Here is a 26,188-nt window from a genome sequence, read left to right as displayed (position 1 = left end):
TGAGATGTCTTGGGCCTGTCACTGCCGAGACTTATTCTGTTAAAGACCGATATTTTCATGGCCCACCTTGACCCCCAGATTATTACCTTACTCCACACAGGCCTCCCCACCCGAGAACCACTTGTAAGATAGAGTCTGTCCTCCAAGGGCCCTGAAGTTGGTAGAGTGACCCCATGGAGGCTGGGAGAAGACAGTATGGAGGGCAGGCTAGATCAGTGACTTCCCATCTTCCTACCCCATCTCTCTGCCGTCAGCTACCATGGTGGCACATTGATCAAAGACTGGCCCTCATGCAGACTGGAAAAACCAAGGCAAGCAAACAAGCAGAGCTGAACAAGGAGGACTTGATCATGGAGCTGATGGTCTAATGGGGAAGCTTCCCCAATTCTGACCCAGCTGAGGGGACTGTGGTCGTTGCTGTGTCGTGAGGCATGGTGGTGACTGTCTTTGGTCACTGGGGCAGGCGGCACCAGAGACTGACAGGAGAAAGGTAGGAAGAGCTCCATCATTGATTGGTGCCCATTGGTGTCTGTCATACTGCCTGAGCAGTCACTAACTGTGCGAGTCTAGAATGACACACCTGGACCTGGGTGACCTCTGGGGCATCTGGGCTAAGGGTATATCTGTTTGGCGTGTGGCCTTTTCTCCTTGGATTTGAGTAGGATCTATACTAGACCAGATCTTAGGAACTAGCAAGACAAGATGGTACCCAGAGACAGGAGAGAGACTGAAAGGGAAACGGGACAGGAAAAGCTCAGGGAGAGAACCTATTCCTAAATCACCACAAACCTGGCTGGGGCTCCAGGATGGTTACCCCAGGATCAGAGTATTTTGGGCTCAAGTTAACCTATTTGCTGCTTTCTAGAGACTCTCAATATCGGAAGGTATAAGAAGAGTGAGAAAGGGATTGCTAAAGCATCTCCTGTGTGTCAGACAGTGAGCCAAACCCCTTTCTTCCTGTAGTCACCACCACTGCCCTATAAAGCACAGATATCATGACTTCCATTTATGAGAAAGCTGAGGCCCAGAGAGTTCAGGAGATTTGCCAGCTTCTTCCCTGTACACTCTGCTGCCTCCTGGCTAGTTCTCTGGTTCCTCAGGCCCTGAGTAGGGCACCAGGGTGAGGGAAGCTGTTTTGGGCATAGCCTTCTCCCCACCCACCCTCTGGGGGTTGGCGCAGCAGATCTCTGGGGCTGCCCCTGCCAGAGCTCCACATTGTGCCCACCAAGGAGGAGGGCTTTGTGTTTTCTGAAGGAGAAGCCATGACTCCAGTGTCCCAGCGGAGGCCCGCATCAGCCAGTGGGGCTGCTTCGAATGGCTTGGGGAAAGGCTGCTGGTGGCAGCCTGGCCCTCTGCATTCCTCCAAGAGCCTCACCCAGGGTGTGGGCTGGTCCCTGGTGCCTGGCCTGTGGGACCTCCCTGAGCTTTGCTCTTCCGTTCCTGTGAGGGGAGAGGCCCAAATGAAAATAGCCCAATCAGGTATACAAGCGGACTGCAAGAGAGCGCTTCCGGGTGGGAGTGTTAGCTTTCTCGATAATCTTGGGCAAGATCTGCAACAAGCCACAAAAATCGCTTGGTCTCAGGTCCCTGTGGGCAATTTAAATCCTCCTAGGTGAGCTGTGAATTTGGGGGGCTGGAGGAGGGAATACCACCTAGGGGCTGCATCACACTCCTGGACTTGAGCAGGGCAGAAGGCCCCAGGCCAGAGGGAAGAGTGCTGGAAAGAAGCCCACCGCAGACCCTGCACTGACTCCAAGAGCTGGACTCGAGAGCTACTTGAGGATAAGGAAGCAGAAGAGACTGCCGTGTGTGGGTGGAAAAGCCAGGGAGGGAGGAGGACGTCTTATGCCCGGGTGTCCTGGCATTTCATTTTCAACTATTTGCTGAGCCCCTTCTTTGAAAGACGAGGCCTGGGTACAGCGACTGATGGATCCGGGAGATCCACACTTTTGAGGTCTGCTGGGTGTGCACACAAAAAAAGCAAGATAGAGGGCATTTCCTCCCAGGCTGCATGGAAGGCTTGTGTTCAAATTCTGCTCTGCCGTTGGGGAGACAGTATGTGGTCATTTTGATTCTCCGTTTCCAGATCTATAAAATGGGGGTAATATTTGGAAACCCATATGGCGATTGGGAAGGTTGAAAAACAGTTGTGAAGTGGTGTATTCATTTTCTCTTCCCTGGTAGACAGGGGCGGGCCACTGTCCATTCCGGGCAGTGAGTTGTATTGGCGGGGGCGAGGGGGGGGTGGCGGGGATAGGAGTCCATCAGGCTCCTGAGATCGCTTGGAATAATAACCCATCCACCCCCATCTACCTACAACCCACAGACTTTTCAAAGCATTTTCCCATCTGTTATTTCAGAGTGGTTCTCTAGGGCTAAGTAGGCCAGGCGGCTTTGTTTCCGTTTTTCAGAAGAAGAAACTGAGTTTCAGAAGGGTAAATGGTTGGCATGAGACCTCAGAGCTTGCTAGCGGCCAAGCTTGGATTTGAATCAAGGGGCTGCATATTCTTTTTTTTTTTTTTTAAAGATTTTATTTATTTATTTGACAGAGAGAGAGATAGCGAGAGCAGGAACACAAGCAGGGGGAATGGGAGAGGGAGAAGCAGGCTTCTTGCCGAGCAGGGAGCCCGACGTGGGACTCGATCCCAGGACCCTGGGATCATGACCTGAGCCGAAGGCAGACGCTTAACGACTGAGCCACCCAGGCACCCCGGGGCTGCATATTCTTAACCCAAGGCTCCTTCTGCAAGCTCAGTGTTTCCCAGAGAGTGGGTCCTAGAAACGTGTGATGGACACAGCATTAAATGGCATGGAATCCTGTCACAAGAAGGTTATTAACTTTGACTTCTCTTACTCCACGTTGGGTCAAAGCGTCTGTTTGGGGCCTCTACGTTTGCGGATGTTGTTGCCTGCTGGTTTCATTGTTTGTTAGAAAATATGGCCCTAGCTTTACTTAGTGTCTTGCCTAGAGCTCATCTTACTATCTTACTGGAAGCCTATAGCATTGTGTATGCATTTTTCCAGTTATCTTCTGTTTACGCCAAGGGATATTGGCTTTCCTTGTCGTGTAGCATAGGAAAATGCCTTTTTTTTTTTTTTTTAAGATTTTATTTATTTATTTGAGACAGAGAGAATGAGAGACAGAGAGCATGAGAGGGAGGAGCGTCAGAGGGGGAAGCAGACTCCCTGCCGAGCAGGGAGCCCGATGCGGGACTCGATCCCGGGGCTCCAGGATCATGACCTGAGCCGAAGGCAGTCGCCCAACCAACTGAGCCACCCAGGCGCCCGGAAAATGCCTTTTTGAAAAACCAAAGTATTTCCATTTTTCTCTTAAAGCAGACACGAGTCCAGGTACCACTTGGATGGTTGCACCGATGTCTGGCGCTCACTGATGCCCGAGGTTCGGGAAACGCAGTTAGAGGACCCCAAGCGGGACACTCCTGGGTAACCCCCTTCCCCACAGTCTCCGAGAGTGACACCAGCGGCTCCCAAATCCCAACTGGGAAAGGAGCCTGGAAAAGCATCCGTGCTGGTGGGGCTGCTCCCCACGCCGCGACGAGAAATCCGCGTTGTCAGAGAGCTGTTGACGTCAGGCGGTACAGAATGTTGCAAGGCCCCTATTTAAAATTCCCCAGGAATTAAATAAGGAGGGTTTGGACGGAGGAATGCCCTAGACAGATTGTGGAGTGGGTTTGTTTTGTTTATGGAGATGGTCTTTAAAGTTGAAATTGCCCCCGTTTTATTTTTGCCCCAATTGAAGAGGGGCTGAACTCAGCTGGAAGTGACGGGATGGTTGTCAGCCTAAGGCTTTTAGTTCGAGCCAATTCAGTTCTGGGGCCAAGAAGCTTCCATTGTTGGCAGAAGGAGAAAAGGGAAAAAATACACAAACTCCTACATCTATACTTCTCAGGCACTGAAGGAAGCTAGTGTAAAAATACAGAGGACTCCTCGTATTTCCAGTGACGGGTAGCAACTACAGAGGGTTCCCTCCGCTCTTCTCTCCAGACTGGAAACACACGTGTAAAGTACCAGACACACTGCTAGGTGCTTTCCACGCTTTTCTCTTTGATTTCTCGCCACAACCCTGGTTAGCACATGCTTTGTCATACTCTCATCTCACTAATAAGGACACTTCCGCCTCTTTCTTCAGCCGTTTTGAATGACCAAATATCACTGTAGCCCAAAGTGGGCTTCCTAAAAATGTTGACCACGTAACACCATGGTACATGGCATGACTTAAGACGATACAGAGCGAGAGTGTTAAATACTTCTGCAACACACCGTGAACGGAGTTTGTCCTGTTCCCGTTCTTGTCCAAGCCTTCTGATTTACCTCAGCTTGATGGTCCACTGTCCTTGACCCATCTCCAGTAAATCTCTTTTTGTAACAAAGGGGGAACAGGCTATAGGCGTAGCCCTCTTCAGACCCAGCAGAGCTCGAATTTCCTACATTGCTTTGTTCTCTGTAATTTTATGGTTGGGGCTGGTGGTCCTGTTTATTCATGCTGGTGATCTGAAGTTTCCTAAACAAATTATTTTCTTGAAGTTAGGGGGAAAAAAGGGCCGTTGCTTTAAATACATATTTACTCTGTGAACGACAGTATACGTACGTAGCACAAGGATATGGCAAAAGCCCTGCAGAGTACAGAGACCTCTGAGGTTGAGAAATGCTGGTCCAAACTCACTCTCTCCTGGCAAAGCCTTTGGGTAAGATCTCACACCAGAAAACGATCAGCCTGAGTGCCCTGCCTTGCTCTGCCATGTGGGCTCAGGGAGGGTGAGAGAGAGAGAAGTAACCTGGAGATGGGGCCTGAAACCACCTGTTAGCCCCCTCCTAGGTTGGGGGGGTGGCGGGGTAAGGATGGGGGGAAGTGAGCCACACCCATGACTGATGAGAACTGAGTCTGATTTGTAGACACTGATAGAATGGACAAGAAGCAGAGAAATTTCCCTGGCTCAAAGGTCAGGTGGAAATTTGGGGAACTAATGGAGCAGATGGTGTTGGTCTTCTTCTGCAAAGGAAGTGGCAGCTGGAGTCCTTCTTAAAGGGAGCTGTGTGGTTGCTGCCCTGGGAGTCAGACCCAGGTGCTAATCCTGTCGCTGTCCCTTCTAAGCCTGGCACCTGGGGTAAGTCACCCAATCCAGGGGTTTCCTCATGCAGCCTAAGATTTCACAGGCCTGGAGACAGAGGACCTCTAGAACTTGCAGTCTGCCCAAACCCCAGGATCTTCCTCATCCTCGCCATCAAGTAGGGACACCCACGCTACCCAATTGCCTGGGACATTCCCAGTTGGCACCTAATATTTTGGCTGAGTTGTGCAAAGCACCCTCCTTTCACGCCAGAACTTTGCACAGTATAAGATGATAAGATCGCCTGTCCTCTGGTTTATCTACCCCTTTTCATCTTGTCACAGTTGACCTGTCATTACCATCTGTTCAGAATTGGGGGGGGGGGGGTAGCTTCTGATCCTGGCACAGCTTTCAAGAAGTGCGATGGTGCCCCCTGCTCAGCCCCGCTGCCCTCATCTTGGGACTGATTAAAACATCCCGCAGGACAGGCTCCCGACAGACCCCCTTCTAGGTTGTAACCAGCGAATCATCACACGCTCTTTGGAAGTGGTCCACTCTCAGCTGCAAATTCTCGGCGCAGCCCTGCCGCCCCCAGGGGGTCATGAGAGCCCCAAGGCCTGGATGGCTCAGCTATGACACATCCCAGACCCGCCAGGCCAGCGGTTCCCTCGTTATCAGAAGCCAGCATGGTCTGGCCCCCTTCCTTCCTGTTGTGTCTTTCTGCTCAGCGCTGGCTTGGGAATGCTCAGAACCCCCTTGCAGGCTCTCCAGCCATCCCTCGAGGCGTCCATATTTCACTCCATCAGAACCAGCCTCGAGGTAGCTGATCTCCACTGTGGAATTCACCTTCTTCTTTGGAAAGTGGTACTTTTGCCCGTGCTGTGTCCTCTGGCCTTACTCCCATGTCCGTGTCTACCAGGACCCCTGCTGGTGGCCTGGCAGGCTCTCTGTCAAGTGCTCTCCGGACCTTGTCTCAGCACCAGCCAATGAGAGCTTGTGGAGGGCAGCCTCTCAGTGCGACCTCCATCCCCACCCTGGGTCCGTTGGCCCACCCCCCTCCCAGTCAGCACTTTTCAGCGTGGGTGCCCTGCTGCCTGAGAGAAGATGCTGGGCCGTGGACAGGAGTCCAGCAGACCCCTTCCCGTCTTGAGTTGGCCTCAGAGTGCTGTGCCCTCTCCGTCTGCTTCCGCTTACCTCCTGCTCTTGCCTGGGACAGGGGAACACCCCTTCTGTTACCCTGAGCATTATTTCAGGCATCCGCTTGTGAGGCTGTAACCTTCCTGATGGGATTCTCAGAAGCTCACTTGTGACATTGAAGGTGAGCACCCCTCTCAAGTTCATCTGGCAAGGCCCGCACCCTGAAGCATCGTGCGCGTTACTGGGTTGGGCCACACGTGCTCGCACCACTCTGCCTGTCCTGTTCCCCCCACCAGGATGCCCCTTCCCGCCCCTCCTCTCCAGATTAGATCTGAGGTTCAGTTCAGGACTCAGAATTCTTCCCTGGCTACTCAGTTTCATCCCTGATGTCTGTAGTTCTTCAGCAAACGTTGTAGCAACGACTGCCGCGTCTGGGGCACCGGGCTGTCTGGGTCACCCTGCTGTGCTCTTCCTGGAAGGGCCTTGTGCCATCTTGTATTCTCCGCTTCACCCGGCCCCCCATCCCCACCTGTGTCAGGCACAGAACCAGACTCCGCTTTCAGTAGAGACCTGCCAAGGTCAGGGGCCAATGACAGGGACACCGAGAGACACTCTGTCCTTGAGACTCCAGACACCCAAGACCCACCTACCTCCCTGCCCAGCCCAGCCCTACCACTAGTCACTGAGGGGCACCAAGGTCATGGTTCCTTCCTTAAAAATCCCTGCAACTTACACTTCAACTTGAATAATAGCGCTTTGGTGAGCCTTGCCGGGAACCAGGCCCGATTCTGAACACTTCTTGTAGGTTAACTCCTGTACCCTTATAACGCTGGGAGATAGACCTACTATAGGTCCGTTTTGCAGATGAGATTGAGGCAGTTGCCCACATTCAAACAGCCAGTTAGTAGCAGGGCTGGGATTGAAACCCAGGCAGCCTGGCTCTAGAGTCCTTGCTTAAAACCATGGTTCTCTTCTACCTGTCATTTTATCGTGTGCCCCCTCTCTGCTTGCGAACGTTCAGTAGTCAGGCTTTCTCCTGGGTGCCTCACCCATAGCCTCAGCCTTCTGGGCCCGTCCAGTGAGGTGGGCAGGCTGGATCCGAGTTGGGGGAGGGGTGGCAGCAGTCCAGTGCTTGCTGTCTTCTTGCCCTGGACTCCACGGAGCCTTCCAAACTGACGTAGCAGCCTGTGCTAATGGTCTTGGAATCCAGGCCTCAGGCGCCCAGGGAAGGTTCTGGGGCCCCGGTGGCCTGAGAGCCCCATCTGGGGGAAGGGAAGGCCATGGGCAGCGGAGCAGGGATAGGTGCCAGAGACGGAACAAGAAGAAGGGGTCAGGCAGGAAGGCAGGGGCTCTGGGGGGGCATTGGGAGAGACTGGGGGAGCCCTTATCTGCTCCTGTTTGCTTTGGACTGAGGCAGCCGCGTGCTGTGAGCTGGAGTGTGTCTTGGCAAGAGGCCTCAGTGACAGAGCCTTCTGGCCAGGGGAGGCCTGGCCGAGGGTGGGCTGCCTTTCGTTGTTCTTAAAGGCACAGCATGATTATAGGCAGGCAGCCTTTCCAGTGTCTCTGGTCCCTCTCCGGTAGAAACCTCAGATCTGCCCGAAGGTCATGGCAAAGGGGTCAGGGCAGGTCCAGGGCAGAAGCAGTCCTTTAGGGCCCAGCTTTGTGCCAGGTGTGGGGTGGCCAAGTGGGCCGTGCCGTCCCAGGTGACTGGCCAGGCCCCCTTCAGCACCCTTCCCCTTCTCGGCACCACCCCTGCCCCCATTCAGGGCTCACAAACCCTCGCCACCTCCCCTTCTCCAAACCACTGCGAGGGAAGAACATGGGAAGCCCTGGACAGAGCACCCCTCAAAGGAGCCGGAGTTGGAGCCGGTGCACGTCGTGACCGGAGGCCGGTGTTGGAGGCCTGGGACCGTGCCTCTGCTGTCCCTAGCTCCGTCCCCTGCCCTGCCAGCACACCCTTCCCCTTGCCGAGGCCTGGGCGTGCAGGAGTTCCACAGACTCTCCGCTCTGCATTAACCGGTGTCAGACCCTGCGAAGGTTCTGGAGGAAAGGGAAAGAAAAAAGCAAGGCCCAGAAGTAACCTAAAGTCTGCTGGGCTCTCCCAAACTCGGAATCTCATCCTGCCTGTTACTCTGTGGGGGGAGCCCGGCCCTCTCCTGCCGGCCTCAATGCCAGTATCCTGGCTGTACTTAGGCCCATCCTGTGTGCAGGGCGGGGTGGGGGGGAAGCGCCTGAGGCCTGTGTGTGCTCTACAGCGTTCCCATGCCTGGGACGCCAGCACATAGCAGGTGCTTGGTAAGCACTTGGTTATTGAGTGCACCACGTGTCCCCGACGTCAGGCAGCCCTGTAGGCAGATCATAGTATCCTGGTATGATGAGGCCCTGGGGAGGCCAGCAGCCTGTTCCAGGTCACAGCTAGGACATGGTGAAGCCAGGATCCAAACTGAGGTCTTGGAGGAGGGACTAAAGTGCCCATGGGCTGAATCCTGGGGTGAGCAGGGCCAGTAGCATTGGGGCGGGGGGGGGGGGGCAGTCAGGGAAGGCCTCCTGGAGGACAATACCTTGAAGAACAGAGGGGAACTTCAGAGTGAGAGGAAGGAGCAGGGTCCGCCTCCCCCACCAGCTGTTTTGTCCTAGGCTGAGCTGTGACCTCCGAAGACTTTATTAACATCCTAATTGTGTACAGCTGGCCTCCTTTGGCCCTAATGAGCTCAGCATCCTCTCCCATTAAGGAGACCATTGTGGCCTGGTCAGCCTGGGGACAGCAGTGGCCTGGGAGTGCCCGTCACTTCCTGTTGGCCTTGGCCAGGCTCAACCCCCTCTTGGGGAGGTTAAAGCCCCCGGCCCCTGGCCCAGGTCCTCCCATCCCCACCTTCTGTCTGTCCCCACCTCTGACTCTGTCTTTCTCTCTGTGTCTCCATTTCCTCTCCCACTCTTTCTATCCCTCCCCCCATGCCAGTGTGCCAAGCCCAGTTAGAGTCCATTTTAGAGGGCTTTGAAACTGGCCCAACAGCTGAGGATTACGCTCAGCCTGGAAAGAGGGAGGGTCTGGCTTCGGGGCCTGAGCCTTTCCCTCCTGGGGTGGGGATCCCCTTCCCCGCCTAAGATGGGTGGTCCCCCTTCCCTGCCCTGAGCTGGAGGTGCAGGCCAGGCTGCCCCGGTGTGGCCTTCTCCCCCCTCAGCCCCTGGGCCTTTGTGAAGTGGGTTCTTACTGAGGCCCACAAGCAGGGTTGGCTGCTATGACAAGTGACATTGCTGTTCTTTCTGGGCCTTTGCCCTCTGGAGAAGGCTGGGCCCCAGCCTGTTGCCCAACCTGGCTGAATTACATTCTTCTGGCACATGTGGAGACATGGCCCTCAGAGAAGGAGCAACCAGGCTCAGGCAGCATTCAGGGGACTGGCCCCATTTCCCACCATGCTTGCTATCACGAATTGCATCAGCTAAGGAAAGAGTAAGAGATTGCTCTTCCCATTCTTCTGGAACCCCTGAAGGCAGCCCCCAGACTCCACAGATTATAACTACATGGGCGCGCGCGCACACACACACACACACACACACACACCACCCACCACCCACCCCCAAAGTCCATTCACCAAGCTGTATTGAGTGTCTCCTGATCTACTCTGCAGGCAAAGACGCCACCTGGCCACCCCTGGGTGCTGTTAGTTTAGGAGAATACTGAACAACCACCACCATATTGATAACAGCTCAAGGTTTTTGACCTCCAACTCTGTGCTAGGCCCCAAGCTAAGCTACTTCTATCTCATTTATCCACTTCAACAACCTTAGGAGGTAAGCGCCATTAATTATCCCCATATCAGGGAGGGGAGACTGAGGCTCGGAGAGATTTACTGATTTGCCCAAGATCACACAGGAAGTAGCAAGCCAGGACCTGAATTTATGTCTTTCTGACCCTAGATCCCTAGTTATTACCCTCTACTTCCAAAGGACCCTCCCGTCTACACACTCAAGTACACACAGCCCCGCGTCCCTGCTCATCCTGTACACACACAAACGACATACGAAGCGACATGTATCACGTACCCGTGTCCAGGGGCACACATGCTCAAGGAGTCGCCTCTACCCTCGTGCACACAAGGCAGATAAATTCCTTATCCACTTCCATGGTGGTTAAAAATGTGGTTCCTGGAGCCCGACTGCCTGGGTTCATTGGGGTCCAGCTCTGCCTCTTCCTAATCATGATCTCTGCCTCAATGTCCTCATCTGTAAAGTGGGGATGATGATGACAGTAACACTTCACAAGATTCTTGAAGATTAAATAACGTATGTAAAGTTAGCGCCTGACCATAATCATCATCACAAGAACAAAGACACACACCCACGTGGCATGCACATGGGCATAACGCACCTCCCGTGTACTCAAAGATACAAAGCCGACTCCTACATGCAGCCCACACACTGTCCGCCTCTGTGGAAAAGAGAATGCCATGGGCACTGGAGGTGAGCCTGGGAGTCCCATAGGGCTGGCTGATGCCTGAGCCCTCTTGGCCAGCTGGGCCACCCCCAGGGGTTCAGGCTCCAATTGCTCCTTGGGGGAGTAGCAGGGACTTTGGTCGGGAGCCCTGGTTATAGCAACTGACGTCTGAGCTGCTGGGCTCTGGGAGAGGCTTGTCAGCAGCTATGGGTGGGCACGGGCCCAGGGAGCCCGGGCTCCAGGAACCACATTCTTAACCACCATAGAAGTGGATAAGGAATTTATCTGCCTTGTGTGCACGAGGGTAGAGGCGACTCCTTGAGCACCTGTGCGCCTGGACACTGACACATGTGACCCCTGCCAGGGCTCCTGGGAGGTCTGCATGGAGCTGGGGTGGGCCCCTCTGCCCACATTCACCCATGCCCACCTGGGCGGTGTTTGAGCCTGTCCTTCTTTGCTCGGTGGAGGTGCCCACAGCCAGGCCAGCAACAGGCAACTCTCTGCAGGGCCTGAGGCAGGAGGGACCTGAGACTCGGAGCCACTCAGCCTAGCTCTGCACATTTCAGGGCTGGAGTGGAAGCCCAGGCCAGTGTTCTCAGCAAAACTGTCAAGGACTCTGGGGGAAAGGAGGGAGCAGGATGTACAAGGAAGGATTCTCGGAGGGTGAAATGAGATAGGGGAGACAATGCTGACAGAAAAGGGACCTGAGCCCTGAGATTATGAGGCCCTTGGATACAAGGGGAAAGGGGTTGGTCCCCAATATGGCCCTGGGGGGAGAGGGAGAAAACAGGAGGTCAGTAGGCTGATGGACTCACTTCACGCCAGATGAGGACAAAGGCAAGCTCAGTTGGGACTGATGGAGAAATCTCTCCCTCCCACCCCCTCCTTCCCCCACCCCAGCCCTCCTGGTGCCCACAGAGGGGCTTGCCTCCTTTGCCTCAATTAAGGATGACTTGGAGCCCAAATTCCAGAAACAGAAGGCTTTGACTGCGGCCACCCAGGAGACCACCAAGTTGCCTGCTTTCCTGGGAAGCCCCGGCTCACACGAAGAAAGAAGGGCACACTCTCCCGGTGGAGACAGAAAGGGACTGTTTGAGAGGGTGGAGTTGGCAGTGGTACACCTTGGTACAGAAGCAGCTGGGAGGGGCTGCGAATGGAGGGGTCTTGGCAAATCCTCACCAAGACACATGCTTCCCAGTTCCACTGTTTCTCGGGCACATCCCCGTTTTTTCCGATGACTGTAAGATCCCTGGCTCCAGCCCAGGCCCATCCTGGGGAAGCCCTCTCCTGGGAAGCAGAGCTCCCCTTTGAGGGCAGGCCTTCAGGGTATGTCCTTAGCCCACTGGGATTTGGCTTGGCTTTGGGGGCAGAACTGGGGTGGTCAGGTCGGTGAGGGCCTGGAGGTATGGGGACCAAAACCTGTGTGCTTTTGGTGCTGGGGCCTGGACCTGGGGAGCACGGGAGAGCCTCAGTCTTTAAGACCCTCCCGAAAGTGACTCCAAGTTGGGAATTGTGACTGTTCTTTGGGGGCTCTTGGAGGTTATCATGGTGAGTGGGAATTCGGGGAGGTACTGGTTACTGAGAGTGGCTCAGAGGGCTCTGTCCTACCGGCTGAGGTCTGTGGTGGCAGGTGCCCCGTGGACTTGGCATTTCATCTCCAGATTTGACTCACCATGGCGGACCTTCAGTCATGAACCTTGGTGGTTGCTGGGTAGAAATGGCGTTAGTGAGGACACTCCGTTCCTGTGATTGAAGCCTGCTCTGGCTTAAATAACACGGAAGGTCGCCGGCTCACTGCAGTTAGGGAGTCCAACAGGGTGGTCCAGCTTCAGCCCACTTGGAACCTGAAGCTCGAACAATATTAATCAGGACTGACCCTCTCCATCTCTGGATGTGACGCTGCTTCACTCTCAGGCCATCTCTTCCCACTCAGGCCATCTCTTCCCACATAGCCCTGCATTTCCTGGTTTACGGGGGACTTAGCCTTCAGATCACCACAGCCCGTGTCGGTTCTTGAGAAAGCCCCAGAACCGCTCAGTGTGCAGGGAGAGGACAGATCCGTCGGAAGATGATTGGCCGGGCACAGCCACTCCTGCGGTCCAAGAGGCAGAGCTGCCTTTGTGGTAGAAAAGCTCTAGGAGATGGAACCCTATTCCATGGCCTCTGGTCAGGCTCTGTGGAAGAGCCCCCGGAAACGGCTGGAATTCCAAACAGTGCTCCGCCAGAAGCCAAGAGAAGGGGAAAAGACCCCTGCGAGTTCATGCCTTCAGGTTTCTTTGGGGCTTCCATCAGCCACCGCCTTGGAAGCAGCCACACGGCTCTGGCCTGGGCTCCTAGGAGAATAGCAGCGCTGCCCCAGGGAGCCCCTCAGGGGCCCAGAATGTGCACGTGCCACCCGCCCCCGCAGTCCCACTCTGGGGAAAGACCGACGCTGGCAGGGGAGAGAATGGAAGGGGGGAAGGCCTCCACCCTGGGTTCCAGAGGGGACAGTGACCCAACAAAGGCCCCTGAGCCAAAGAGGCCTGGGCCTTGAGCTTCCAGACGGCTCGTCCAAGGCTTTTCCTGTTTGTTGGTTAAAACTGGGGTTTTTTAGAGCAGTGTTAGGTCTAGAGCAAGACTGAGCTGCAGAACAGAGGTTTCCTGTGTGCTTCCTGCCCCCACGCATGCAGAGACCCCCCCCCCCCTTCAGAGTGGTTCACTTGTCATGGACGAACCTGTGCTGACACGTCCCAGTCACTCAGATCCGTAGTTTACATTAGGGTTCACTCTCGGTGCTGTGTGGACAAGCGTGTAATGACACGTATCCGTCATCACGGTATCGTACAGACGTTACCGTGTCTCGTGGGCTTTGCAGAGCTGCAAGCAGTGTTGTGGAGCTCCTGGGAGGGCAGGGTGCCATGGGCATTCGAGACTGGATCACAGGCTGTTCACTCTCTCACGCCTGTCCCATGGGGCAGCGGGGACCTAGTGGAAGACCTAGGAGGTGGCTCAGGGGGCCGAGGGCCTGCGCAGGGGTGGCACTGTTTTCCTCTGTCCCTCAGGCAGCCGCCTCTACCTCCCAGAGAGGAGCAGCCGGGAGGCTCCCAGTGGTCCCCCTTCCTGGGCAGCCACTCCCTGCCGTGGGCAGCGATGGGATCACATGCTGCCCCAGGAGAAGCCCAGGATCTCTTGCCAGGGCACTGTCCATATTTGGAAACAGAGAGCTCAGTCATGGACAAAAAAGAGAATCGGTGCCAGATCGCTTTGGGGGTAGAGCAGGATCGGAATGGGATGGGGGCGAAGACAAGATCCTGTGAAGAGTACCGTCTGGGAAGAGACTGAAGGCAGTGAGTGGAGTCCCGGGACCTGGGTACTCAGAGTATTTTGCTCAGTCAACATTTGTTTAAATGATGAATGAACCAACGAATGAGAAAGAAAAGGAGCGAGCTTTTATCATTTGGCCGCGACCATCAGGGGTCATTCAGGGGTGCGGTGCCCACTTAGTGTGACTGACATGTCAACACAGTTAAGGGCGGCTGTGAGTAGCACCGACGTGTAAATGCCACTGACCCGTGATGGGGAAAGGGGCACGGTGACCACCCACAGGTCACCGTGACACATGTATCCCTGGATCCCTCTGAAAGCAGAGAATGCCAGACTCCCAGCCACACCAGGAGTCCTGCTGGGTTTCAGAGACCTCGAATGGTCTCTGTGTTTAGCCGGAGCTTCCTTGGCCTTTCCTGCAGGGTGATTTTCACACATTTGATATGTCCCTGTTGCATTTTCATTGTTAAATTTTTCCATCGAGCATCAAGTGTAAGTGTGGATCACTCCTCTTGAGGAGTGCCTTGGCTTCTTCTTAGTGTGGCTTAGGCTTCTCGAGGCCGGACGTGAGCCAGGTGTTTGCCGGGTGCCCAGGCCGTCTGGCTCTGTGCCCTGGCCCCTCCCCCACCCACCCCACCCCCATCCCGCTGGGCGTTCATGACTGTGTTCTCTCTTGTCTCCTCTGCAGGCTGGTGGTTTGTGAGCACCTCTGAGGAGCAGGGCTGGGTCCCTGCCACCTACCTGGAGGCCCAGAATGGTACTCGGGATGACTCAGACATCAACACCTCCAAGACTGGGGAAGGTGAGGGCCTGCAGGTTCAAGGGGAGGGGGAATAATGAGGCACATGTGGGGAGCAGGCTGCCTCGAGATCCTCAGGGATTGGTGCCCACCCCATTTCTGGCCCTTGGAGTGAACCCACTTCCTCTGGAGGTAGCTTTCCCACTCTTGTCCCTAAAATCATCAGAACCCCTCAAAGGAGCGGGGCCATGTCCCAGGTCTGTCCCTGCTGGCCCTGCATGGGACTCACATTAGAGGGGAAATTTCCCTGGAGTGTGGATCTCAGGCTTTGGCAACTTCGGGGCAGAGACTGGAGAGAACAGTCTTAGGACTAGACCCCAAAGCTCCCTTTCTCTGCAGAAGCCCTCGGTTCCTCTGGGGGACCCCACAGAGACCCCCACCTTTGCCTCCCCGACCCCACATGGTGCTCTCTGCCACAGGGATGACCCCACAGGGCTGTGTGCACACAGCTTCTGCTCTGGGTGTCTGTTACCCTGGCCAAGAGTGCAGACACAGAGAGCAGGTCTGAGTCATTTCTCAGTGTAGCAGGAACCACAAGGTGGCCCTTGCACCACTAGCCCCTCTGATTAGCTCTGGCCTGGTGGGGTTTTTCTGGCGTTTTCTCCTTGCGTTTCAAAGAGCCTGCCCCCCCCCCCCCCCCCCCCCCACCGCCGGGCCAGCACTGGCCTGGTCAGCCTGTCTGTGGACTCCGGTATTCACCAGAGCAGGCTTCCTGAGCCACCTCCAGTTCCTGGCTGCCTGCTCCTAGTAACTGCCAAACCCCCCCATGTCCTGGCAGGAACGCTTGCCCTAACGGTCAGTAGGGATGGTCCAAACGGGCACATCTGAGAGCCAGGGCGATGGAGGCCTGTCACCCAGGGCTCAGGCCACCTCCAGGCCTGTTACCCCCCCCCCACACACACACACACACCCTCCCTTCCATGCTGCCCAGGCCAAAATAAGCAGCCTGCCAAGCAAAGCGCCAGCTCCCTCTTCCGCCTTCCCCTGAACGTCAGTTACTGCGGGCGGTTGGAACCCCACCCTGCTGCCCGTGGAAATGCTTTATTTCAGTCCCTTGACTGGTGCTGCAGCCCCTGTTGCCTGACAGGTTTCCAGGGACCAGGCTCCATCCGGAAGGGTTTGCATGTTCAGGCTGGGGGCTCAGTCCTTCCTGGCTGCTCCAGAGCCCTGGGGCTGGGCCTGCACCCAATCTCACCTCTGGGTCTCTGCAGTGGTGGAGGATTTTAGCCCCTGAGCTCCTCCTACCCACTTCCCCATGCTGGGGTCACCCCGGGCTCTCTCAGGAATAACAATCCCTAGGATGTAGGGTGAGGTCTTATTCACTCCCAGGTGTGTGGCCTCGTACTTTAAAGGCCTTCCCCACCACCCTAGGAGGCCCTGTTATCATCCCCTTTTTCCAGATGCAGGAACTGAGGCTTCCAGACGGTTAGCTACATGCTTGTCCTCATAAGGCTTGAGCCTCGGTCAGCTTCCTTGGCCCAGTGCTCTTCACCACTGCGCCCTAGGGCTGTCCATGAAGCATTCTGCTTGTAAGCAACTCTGAGGGGTATGTGTGCGTGTGTGTGTGTAATCAGAGCCCCTCCTGAAAAGGCTATGCTAAGATTGTCAGAGCAGAGATGTCAGGAGACAGAGGACAGGACAGAGTAGGCTGGAGAGGTGTGTGTGCACAGAAGCCAGTCTGGCTTGAAGAGAGGGCTTCGCAGAGAACAAGCAGTAGCAGGTTGTAGAGGACTTGGACCTTGCTGGAGGAAGAATCAGGCGGCCAGTGCAGGTTTGTGTGTGTGTGCCAGTCTCCCCCCAACCCCCCCCCAGCAGCAGTGTTTGGGCAGCTGGGAATTTCATCATCCTATCTTGGGCATCTCCATCCCGCTGGACAGGAGGGCTCGGGGCTCAGTCTCCCAGCCCAAGGCCCCAGCATCTCTGTGGTGTGTCCACCAGTCTCTCTCTACCCACCTCCATCTCTCCTCCAGGCCTTTTGCCATCCCATCAAATCTCTCCGAAGGACTCGTGTTTTCTTGCTTTGGAAAGAAGAGACAATTGGCTGTTTTGGTTAATTTCTGTTATCAGACATTCTCGTATCTGCTCGTATTCCTCTGAGAGGTTAGCAGTAGGAGGTAGGAGGACTGGGGTGGAGGTTGAAGACCCTCTTACCCACTGATGATGATAGGGGCCACGCCCAACACTGGCAAGGTGCTTTTGTGGAGCACTCGATCCATTGCCTCTGAGAGGTCTGGATAGGTGTCACCTCCCCAGAGCCTCCGGGTCAGTTTGTGGCAGAGGCAGACCCGGAACCCGGGTCTCTGCCAGTGCCCCCATGCCCTGGAAACTTCCTCCCTGGGGCTTTGCATCAGCACCAGCCTCTTGTTGGGGCCTTTTCCCTTGCTGGTGGGCTAGCGGGCGCAGAGTCAAGGAGGAAGAACATCATCCGGCCAAGAGTCTGGGCTCCAGAGCCAGACCATCTAGATCTGTGTGCTCCCCCGACACTTAGGTGTGTTACTCAGAGGGTTTCTTAACACCCCTGCGTCTCTGGCTTCCCGTTTCTAATGTGGAGATGGTGCCGACAGCTCAGAGCTTTTGTGAGGCTTCCGCAAGACAGTCCTCGTACGTGGTTGAAACTAGAGAGAGACCACTTATGGCTAAGGGGGCCCCCGGCCTGGGCATCAGCCGAACTCCTCCACCCCCAGGGAAACCACAGAACACACCTGCCCGGGAGGTCAGCTGTCAGAGTCCTTCCCAGTCTGGCCTCAGACAGGACCTCATTTATTTTCCAGAGCCTGTTGAGTCCCTTGTCCCCTCCCATGCCTGGGCAGGTGGTTCAACCCCCGTGACAGATGAGGGAACAGGCTTAGAGAAGGACAGAAGCCTGCCCCAGGTGACACAGTAACCTGGCAGTGAGACCTCACCTGATGCATACCTCCAACCTTTTGTCCAGGCCTCCTGCTTACAAGAGGCAGGTCAAACAAGACACTGCTCCTCCCTCAAGGAAAGCAAATACTTCCCAGGAGGCTCGGCTCAGGTGTGTCTGGACAGTTTTCCCTTGACTCTGACTGCTGGCCTCCCTCCCCTGTACTCGGGCAACCTGCCACCCAGCTTCTGCAGTGCCAGGAGGTGGGGGCCCCGGGGGTGCTGCCCCGGTCTGGGGTCCGTTCCACCGGGGCAGCCCAGAGGAAGGCAGAGGGCTGGTGGAGCTGGGCCACAGCAACCAGAGGAGCAGCACAGGATGCCACCGCAGAGACGGGGGGCTAGACAGGGGGGTCTGCAGCACTGAGAAGCTGGGGGACGGGTTCCCTGTTGTTGCAGATCCAGCGGGCAGTGTGCAGTGAAGAAGCAGAATCAAGGCCCATGGCATCCATCCCTGTGTGCATTTCACTCCACAACATTTCCTAGCTACCGGCCGCGTGCCAGGCCCTGTGCTGGGCCCCACGACTGCCTGGAGGGCCGTCCCTGTGCCAGGCTGGGGCCAAGGACCCTTTTCACCTCTCAGGTGCTAGGATTCGAAGTTCTCAGCCCCTCCTGGGCTCACGGGTATAAACCATAGCCTTTCCCCTGGTGCCGGTGGTGTCACCAGGCAGATCTGCCCCCGTCCGGCAGGTGCGTGCCGCTGGGTCCCTGTGATGAGGACCTGGGAGTGTGACCCTTCCCTCCCGCCATCCCTCCCCTGCCCCATCTCATCCTCATCTCCATTCTCTCCGCCGGTTCCGTCGGCCGCGTGTTCCATTGCCATCTCCCACACCAGTATCCAAGAGACGCAAGGCCCATCTGCGGCGTCTGGATCGCCGGTGGACCCTGGGCGGGATGGTCAACAGGCAGCACAGCCGAGGTGACTGTGGGAGCCGGCTTCTCTTGACCCGCAGCTGCCGCCTCTCTCCCTCTCGCTCACGCGCTAACACCCTGCCTCCTCTCTGAGCTCTGCTCCTCTCTTCCCTGTGGCCTCCTCACCCGGATTCGGCAGCCAGACTTTCTCTCACATTCTGCGGCTGGGGGCCGTCGGGGAGGAGGGCACAGGGGGCTGCCTGGGAATTGGGGGTGGCTCTGGCTTCTGCCAGCATCCGGCGGGTGGGGGTCATGGGACCCACGAGGTGATTGTGGGGGCAGCTGGACTAAGAAAGGCCGCATTTGCCCTGGAAGCTTCAGATGAAGAGAACTGGGGGTGTGTCCGTCCGTGCAGCGCTGTCCTGCTCGTCCTTCACCCTTCATTGCCCGCTTCCTCTCAGAAGGTGCTCCCTCAGCCGAAGCTGGTCTAGCCATTCCTTAGGCACGGAGTGGGAAGCAGGACCAGCCCACAGCCCCCCTCCTTCAGCCAGCTAGCTCCAGGGAAATTAGAAAGGGAGCAAAAGCCAGTCCCAGCTTGGTCCCGGGGCACGGCCCCAGCCAGCTCTGAAGGCGGCGGCGGGTTCAGCCAGGAGCCTCCAGCGTCTTCAGTACTAGGCGTTGGCACTTTGTGAGGGCCCCGATCAAGAAGATTCCAGGGAGGCCCCTGGCCTGCCACCCAGGCTGATCGGAAATCAGAACATTTGTAGGTTTAGGGCCTTTCCAACATCTAGGAGCTTGGGAAGTAGGGAGTTCAGGGGCGAGCCTCTGAACACCTAAACGTCTCCAGAGCCCGCAAGCCAGCGGGGGCTCATTTCTCCTGTCCTGCAGAGAGCACAGCTGGAAGGGCATGTTCTAGCGCAGCAGGGATGCCCCGTGACTCTCACCCCCACCCCCAAAGCTTGTTCCTCAACAACCCTGAGACCATGTTTTGGTATCTGCCCCAAGCCCCAGGCCAGCAAGCCTGGACACCGAGGTGGCCACCGCCTGTGGCTGGCTCGGCGTCATGTTCAGAGCCCTGGTGGTGGGAGCCCAGCTTATCCTGAGGGTGGAGCAAGGGTTGGACCCTGAGGGCTGGAGCAGGGCAGGAGGCCAAGTCATGGAAGCAGCAAGAACAAGCTTGAACGTAAAGCAGAGGCACCCTAGACCTAGGAGTGGTGGGGCAGCGTTGCTGGGGGGCCGAGCTGGGACGCAGCCCTGAGCCTTGGCAGCAGAGGAGAGTGGGATGCTGGCCTGGAAAAACAGCGGAGACAAAGGTCTGGCCTTCCCCCCATTCCCCCAAAGCATCTGCTCCAGACTCCATCGTACACCAAGCCCCACACACGACTCTCTCCACAAGCTCACGGCCACTCACAAGTGACGAACGTGCCTACCCGTGCACCCAGCCCGCACCCACCGCTCACACGCCCACACACACAATTCCACTTATGCAAACACATGTAGACCGTTCCACACACACATTCACACTCACAGATGCGCCAGCTGGCTGCTCATGGCCATGATGTACGTACCCCTCTGCAGCGGGGGCCGAGTACACGTACGGCTTCGTATAGGGCCTCATACGTAACCCCCCCACCATATGTACACACACAGTGCAACACATGGACGCACATGCCCAGCGAAATGCGTGGTTCTATAGACAGCCATACATATGCAAATACGTAAGCAAACACAAGCCCACAACTTCTCTCCCTCCCGCCCTCCCTCCCTCTCTCTCCAGTAAGATACCTAAACACGCATTATTTCCCAGTCTTAGCCCTAAGTTAAATCAGGGCTAAGTTAAATCCGGCAGCCAAGACAAACTTGCAGAAAGTTGGCTGGGAGAAAGTCCGCTGCTAACAGCGGAGCTGGTGGGGGGAAACAGGCGGTGGGTCATATACAACTAGACAAGAGAGAAGCTGTGCTTCCCCAGGGCCTCCACTCCCCAGCCCCTCCGCCAACTAGGCCTTTGGAAGCAAAAGGCCTCTTGCAGTGGGGTTGGGTAGGTTGTGGGGGCCGGGAGGGGAGCCAGGGAGACTGCTGACGGAGGGGAAAGCATTTGAAAGAGGAGGCGTCTGTGGTTTGGAAACTGCAGGGCTCTCCAGCCCCCGCCTCCAAAACCAAAACAGGCCTGTCCACCTCCCCCAGCCACCCAGCCACCCACCCACCCACCCACCCACCCACCCAGTGGGCGGCCTGGTCAGCCCTCCCTAGGGCGGAGTTGCCACCAACTCCTTTGATGGCACGTCAGAGTGACCACGGCCCCTCGGTGCTTCCCAGAAACCCTGAGGTGCCCCCCAGGGCTTACAGCGCCCCTCTCCTCCACTTTGATTCCTAAGGGTCTCTTCTAGAGACTCGAAGCACCCCAAATGACTCAGCCCCACCCTGAGACCATTTCAGTTTGTCCAGGCATCCTCCATACTGGCTCCCCACTCCCCACCCCTGCCCCCAAGTGGGGTTGTGGCCTGGTCCACTAGAGGGGCCAGCTCTGCTGCTCCGTCCAGGGAAACCTGGGAGCTGGGAACCTGAGACCCATGTGGCATGTGTCTACATGGAGGTAAGCCATGCCTCTGCCACCGAAGCCACCATGACAGAAAAGTCAGCCCTCACCCAGACCGATTGGAAGAGTTGCCCTCGGAGTGCTCATCATCTAGAACCTGCACCGTGACAGGGCAGGACACACCTCTGAGCTGGCCAGACCTCTTCCTGGGACCATAAACTCCCAGACATCTGTGTTCATGGCAGCCTGAGGGCCACCAAGCACAGGGCATTTTGCAGGAGCAGCTCAGCTTTCCTGGGTAAGACAGAGGTGCTTGGCTCTGCCCTCCCTGAGAGGGTCAAGGGAGAGTAGGGCCCCTATGTGGCCCTTGGTGCTCTGTCCTCAGCATACACACCGGCGACTGCAGAGGCTGCTGTTCGGGCCTAACGGCTCCGGAGCCTGAGCCCACACATCCTGGTGAGGCCCTGTTCGCTGCCATGCAGCAGGGCAGGGCCCCTCTGATCTTTCTAAGAGAAGGGCTGTAATTTTTCCCTGCAAAAGCAACTTTGCCTAGGAAAACTTTAATGATGGCTTCCTGCTGGAACCACAGGCTTTTTAAAAATAGCCCAGCTGAACAAAGGCAAAATGTGGAGCCCAGGCCTCGCCTCACCCTAACCTCAGAACCCTAGATCCCCGGGGCCTGGCGCTGCCCTTCTGGCCATGGCCCGGGCCAGGATTGACTGTGCCCCACTGGAAAATGGACTGGGACCAGCAGCAGGCAGGAGCGCCGAGGGTTGGCCTGCAGAACATTGCACTTCTCAAAGGCCCGAGTCAGAATCTGGCTGGATGAAGTTCTCAGGCAGTGTTGGCAGCTCTCCTCAGCATGGCTGGAGGGGAATCTGAAAGCTTCCAGGAGTTAGTCGATGGTGAGAAAGGCCTGCCTCTGGGAAGAGCTCACCGTTGAGAAGAGCATGTTGAGGAGTAGTGGAGGCTCCCATGGGTCGTCACCTACTTTTGCCTTTGGCGACCTTTTGGATTCAGCCAGGCCCATCAGCGCGGCCCCTGCAGCCTGGCAGGGAAGCCGCCTCCACCCCGGAGGGAGCAGCTACCTTGGCCCAGCGCCGGGCTATAGGCGGGACCCCGGTAATCCAGGGTGAACAGATGGGCCTCCTGCCGCAGGGGGCTAGGGTGGCAGCCGCCCCCCTCCCCCACTCCTGCCAGAGGCTCAGACCAGGCCGCCCATCAGGGTCCCACTAAGGCGTCCAGGAGTTACCCTCACAGTTGGGAGCTGGGAGGAGGGGGGTAGGCATCTGAGAACCCGGCCTCCTGCTATTTTGAGCTCCTAGAAAGCCTCCCACTTAGTGCCCCTGTTCAGACAGCCTTGCCCTTCAACGATGCACTGCCTAGTCCCTTTGGAACCCCCATTGTGTGCCGGGCACAGGCTGGAGGGGCCAGCATGAGTTTGGGGTGACCCGCTCAAAAGGTGTGGCCAGGGGGCCAATTCTGTCTAGCTCAGCTCATTCTCCCAGACGGTGAGGGTAGGGATATGTGTGCTCCTTCCTGAGACCTGAACGTTCCCCTGGGGAGGCTCTCCACCCAGGAGGCGGGGTGTCTGTGGCCGGCAGCTGTGGGTCACAGAAGCACCTCCCTGGAAGCCTGAGCTGGGGCCCAGGCAGAGGCAGCAGGGGCCCCTGCAGGAGAGAAGCTGAAGGAATCCAGGAAGCTGGAGCTGTCCCCACACCTGTCCTCCCAGGCTTTTCCTGAGTTCCCATAGGGCGCCTCCTTCCCAGTACCAGGGGGGGACCCTGGAGCAGGTACCTCCACACACGGGCACTGCCAAGCCGGGCGGTTAGCTTGGCACTCTGGGAGGCCCCGCCTGGTGGCTGCACTCAGTGCTGCCATCGATCCTTTGGCCGCCAGACCCTTGTCTTAAAACACATGTAACTGTTCCCATAGAACACGTGTTCCCCACAATCCTCTGGGGGAAATGACCTGATGAGGCGATCGAATTAGTGGTCAGGGGAGCCTTCACCAAGGAGGTGCCCCTGGAGCTGCCGGAAGGTCAGACAGAGGCAGGACCTAAGGGGTAGAGGTGGGAGAGGGACTCCGAGAACCAGTCTAGGGCACGGATGGAAGCATGGCATGTTCAGGGAAGGGGAGGGCATGCCGGGGGGCCTCCAGACATCCCAGGGACTTCCTGCCTCAGGCCCCACGAGGAGCAGATTCCTCTAGCTGTGCCCTCCACTGGGGGAGCTTTGGGGGCCCTGAGGACCCCGGGCCCCAGCACCCGGCGGCTGTTAGTGGGCTGGGAGGCTGGGAGAGCCAGCACGGTACTGTCAGGGCTGAGCCAGGCCGCCCGGGGCCCCCGCTGGCTTCTGCACACACCGGGAGCAGCAGTGAGGCGCCCAGTGAGCAGGGCCAGGCCGGGGAGGAGAGGACAGGAAGGAGGGCCTGCACTCCAGCCTCAAATAACCGCGCCTCCTTGCTTCGCTCCCCACAGAGGAGAAGTACGTCACTGTGCAGCCTTACACCAGCCAAAGCAAGGACGAGATTGGCTTTGAGAAGGGCGTCACTGTGGAAGTGATCCGGAAGAATTTGGAGGGCTGGTGGTACATCAGGTAGGAGCCTCAGCGGAAGAGCGAGCTACCTCTGCCCACCACCACCCGCCCCGGCCCCAAGCAGCAGGGCCGATGGCAGAAGGGCTGTGGGTTCCGGTGGCAGGCAGATGCTGACGGCGGCTGTGTGCCCACAGCCTGGGCTTGGCTGCTTCTGCATGGCTGAACGGCTCGACCAGAGCGCTTGTCTTGCAGCTTCTCCCCTGGGACATGGAAAGCAGAGCCAGAATTGTGGCTCAGCTCGCAGGCCATGGTGCAATCCCTGACCCGTGCATCTGCCAAGAGGGTCCAGCACATCTGAATTTGGTTTTCTGTGTCCGGCCTTGGCCTCCTGGTGCGCTCTGTAGCTCAGGCCGCCCGAAGCACCTGCATCCGCAGGCCTTGTTGAGGTCCTGGCAGGCAGCCCCTGCTACCCACAGCTCAACACCGGGGGCCCCAGATGCCGGCTCTGCCCAGGCCATTCCCCTCTGCGGGGCTGGCTCCTGGGGTTGAGAGAGCCAGGGCAGAAGCCAGGCCTGAGCCCAGGCCTAGGTCAGAGGCCTCCTCCCCCTGCCCCTCCCTCTTGCAGGGCCAAATCACATTTCCCAGCTGAGAAACGCATGTGGGAGTGTGGGGAGGGGAGTGGGGAGCTTTCTCAGCAGTCCTGGAAGCAAACTCAAGCCTGTGGGCTTCACTCACCTCTCCCCTACCAAGTCCTGCCCTCCAGTCCCCTCTGCCCTGGGGCTCTGAGGCCAGCCAGCACCCTCCCAGGGGGGCCTTGTTTGCAGGAAATGTTTCTGGGTGCTTTAGAAGTGGCTCAGCTGTGGTGATTTCACCCACTTTCTGACAGTCCCGCAACTGTGGGCTCGGGACCACTCCTCAGCCCATCACACCTGGGAAGCCCAGACCCACTGTGGGCAGGATGTGAGCTCTGAGCCATTCCCACAGTGGGAACAGGATTGAACAAGGGACGTGGCCACTCATGAGACAGTATCTCGGACCACAGCAGACAATGGTGTCAAGATTGGGTGAAGGTCACTGGCCTCATGGGATTCAGCCTTAATGTGACCTGACCAGACGTAGCCGCCCCTGCCCTTGGCCCCATGCATACCAGTCAGGAGGGCTGGGGGCTCCCTTTCTGTTCTGTTGGGTGAGACAGGACCATGTGCCTGGACATATGTTGCCCAAAGCCACTGCCCCTAGACTTTCACGTTCTCTAAGAAACTGGACCCAACCCCCAAATCCAGCCACCACAAGTCAACGTGGGAAGGCCAGCAAACATTCTAAGGCAGGCTGATAACCTAAACCACTTGCCTGGGGGTTATCTACAAGGCTGCTGGGGTCTTTTAGTTTCTCAAAATGCCCAACAAGGTCACTCCAAGCTGTCTCTTCTTGTCAGCTCTTGTCCCCATGGCCTAACCCTTTAGCTCTCAGTGGGAGCTTCAACTGAGAAACCCTCCTGAAAAGATTGCACCTTAGGAAGGCTGCCAGACCCCCCCTGAAATATGTCATTTCCCACCATTCCAGGCTCTATGTTGATCCTCATTTCCTGCCTGTCTTCTCCCCTCTCCCCTCACACACACATACCCTCCCTCTCTCTCCCTCCCTCCTTTTCCAGTTTGCTTCCCTCTGGAGTCGTTCCGTGCTCCAGAGCTGGGAAGCAGATGTGAGAGAGCTGGACCCAGACACACACAGCCGCTCCTGATTCCCCTGAATCTCTCTGCCCGGAATCTAATTTTATCCATGTAACACCAGAGGAACACAACAGGGCTTGAAATGCGAGCACTCAGGGCAGTGAGCAGGCCTGACCATCACTCCCGCAAGACCCTGCTCCCCATCTCCCCAGTGTTCTCGTAGGAAAACACCTGCAACAGCCAGCAGGTTCTTCTTCATCTTTTCTCTGAGATGCGGGAGCACCGGGTTCTGGGCCAGATGCTGCCAACAGCTAACCTCGGGCCCTCTGCTGCTTGCTTGGCTTTTCTGAGACTTGCATCTTGACTCATCTGTAAGATTAGGCATCTTTACATCTTTTGTTTCCATCCACCCCTGAAATTTCTGTGCTTCTCTCTGCACCCATTACCTTGGGAAGCCAGGCCAGCCCCTTAACTTCCATCCATTTGTTAACTGATGTCTGCCTTCCAAGCCCCAAACAGGGGCGAGGGCCAGGCCAGTGAGCTTGGGACAGCCTGCCTGTACGTTCCAGTGGTGTGAACATAAGAAGCCACCTCCTCCCTAAGCTTTCCAGCAAAGCTCAGACGTGCTGATATAAACTTTAGCTTTCATGTTCCTTTTTCTCTCACCTAATGAACACCCAACAAGGTCAGATCAGGGAGGCAGGAGAGGGGGGACTGTCAGACATCTGGCATGGAGGAGCCATTCCAAAGAGCCAGATGTATCCCAGGGAGCAGACAGGGACACTGCAACCCAGACTCAAGGGCATTGGCCAGCAAGTGCTGGCCCAGGAAGTAAGCTCTTCATGGGCTTGAGGAAAAGCTCTCAACACGATGGGGAAAAAAGGAAAAAGCTGCTTTTCAGAAGTCATCAAATCACCTCAAATTAAGCCAGCCCTATCATTTGCCTTTT

At 56.9% G+C, this 26,188-nt stretch overlaps 1 protein-coding gene across 1 annotated transcript in view; it reads left to right on the top strand.

The window, feature by feature from the left end:
* The window catches only part of SH3PXD2A (SH3 and PX domains 2A), a 235,373-nt gene that overhangs the window by 192,419 nt on the left and 16,766 nt on the right, over positions 1-26,188 (top strand). The window contains 3 exon segments of the mRNA XM_035028500.1: positions 14,633-14,746; positions 18,480-18,563; positions 23,512-23,629. Coding sequence (XP_034884391.1) covers positions 14,633-14,746; positions 18,480-18,563; positions 23,512-23,629 — 316 coding nt within the window.

This window comes from Mirounga leonina, unplaced genomic scaffold (assembly GCF_011800145.1).
Source record: "Mirounga leonina isolate KUSES-001 unplaced genomic scaffold, KU_Mleo_1.0 Mir_114, whole genome shotgun sequence".
Taxonomy (NCBI): Eukaryota; Metazoa; Chordata; class Mammalia; order Carnivora; family Phocidae; genus Mirounga; species Mirounga leonina.
This window is presented reverse-complemented; position numbering and strand designations above follow the sequence as displayed.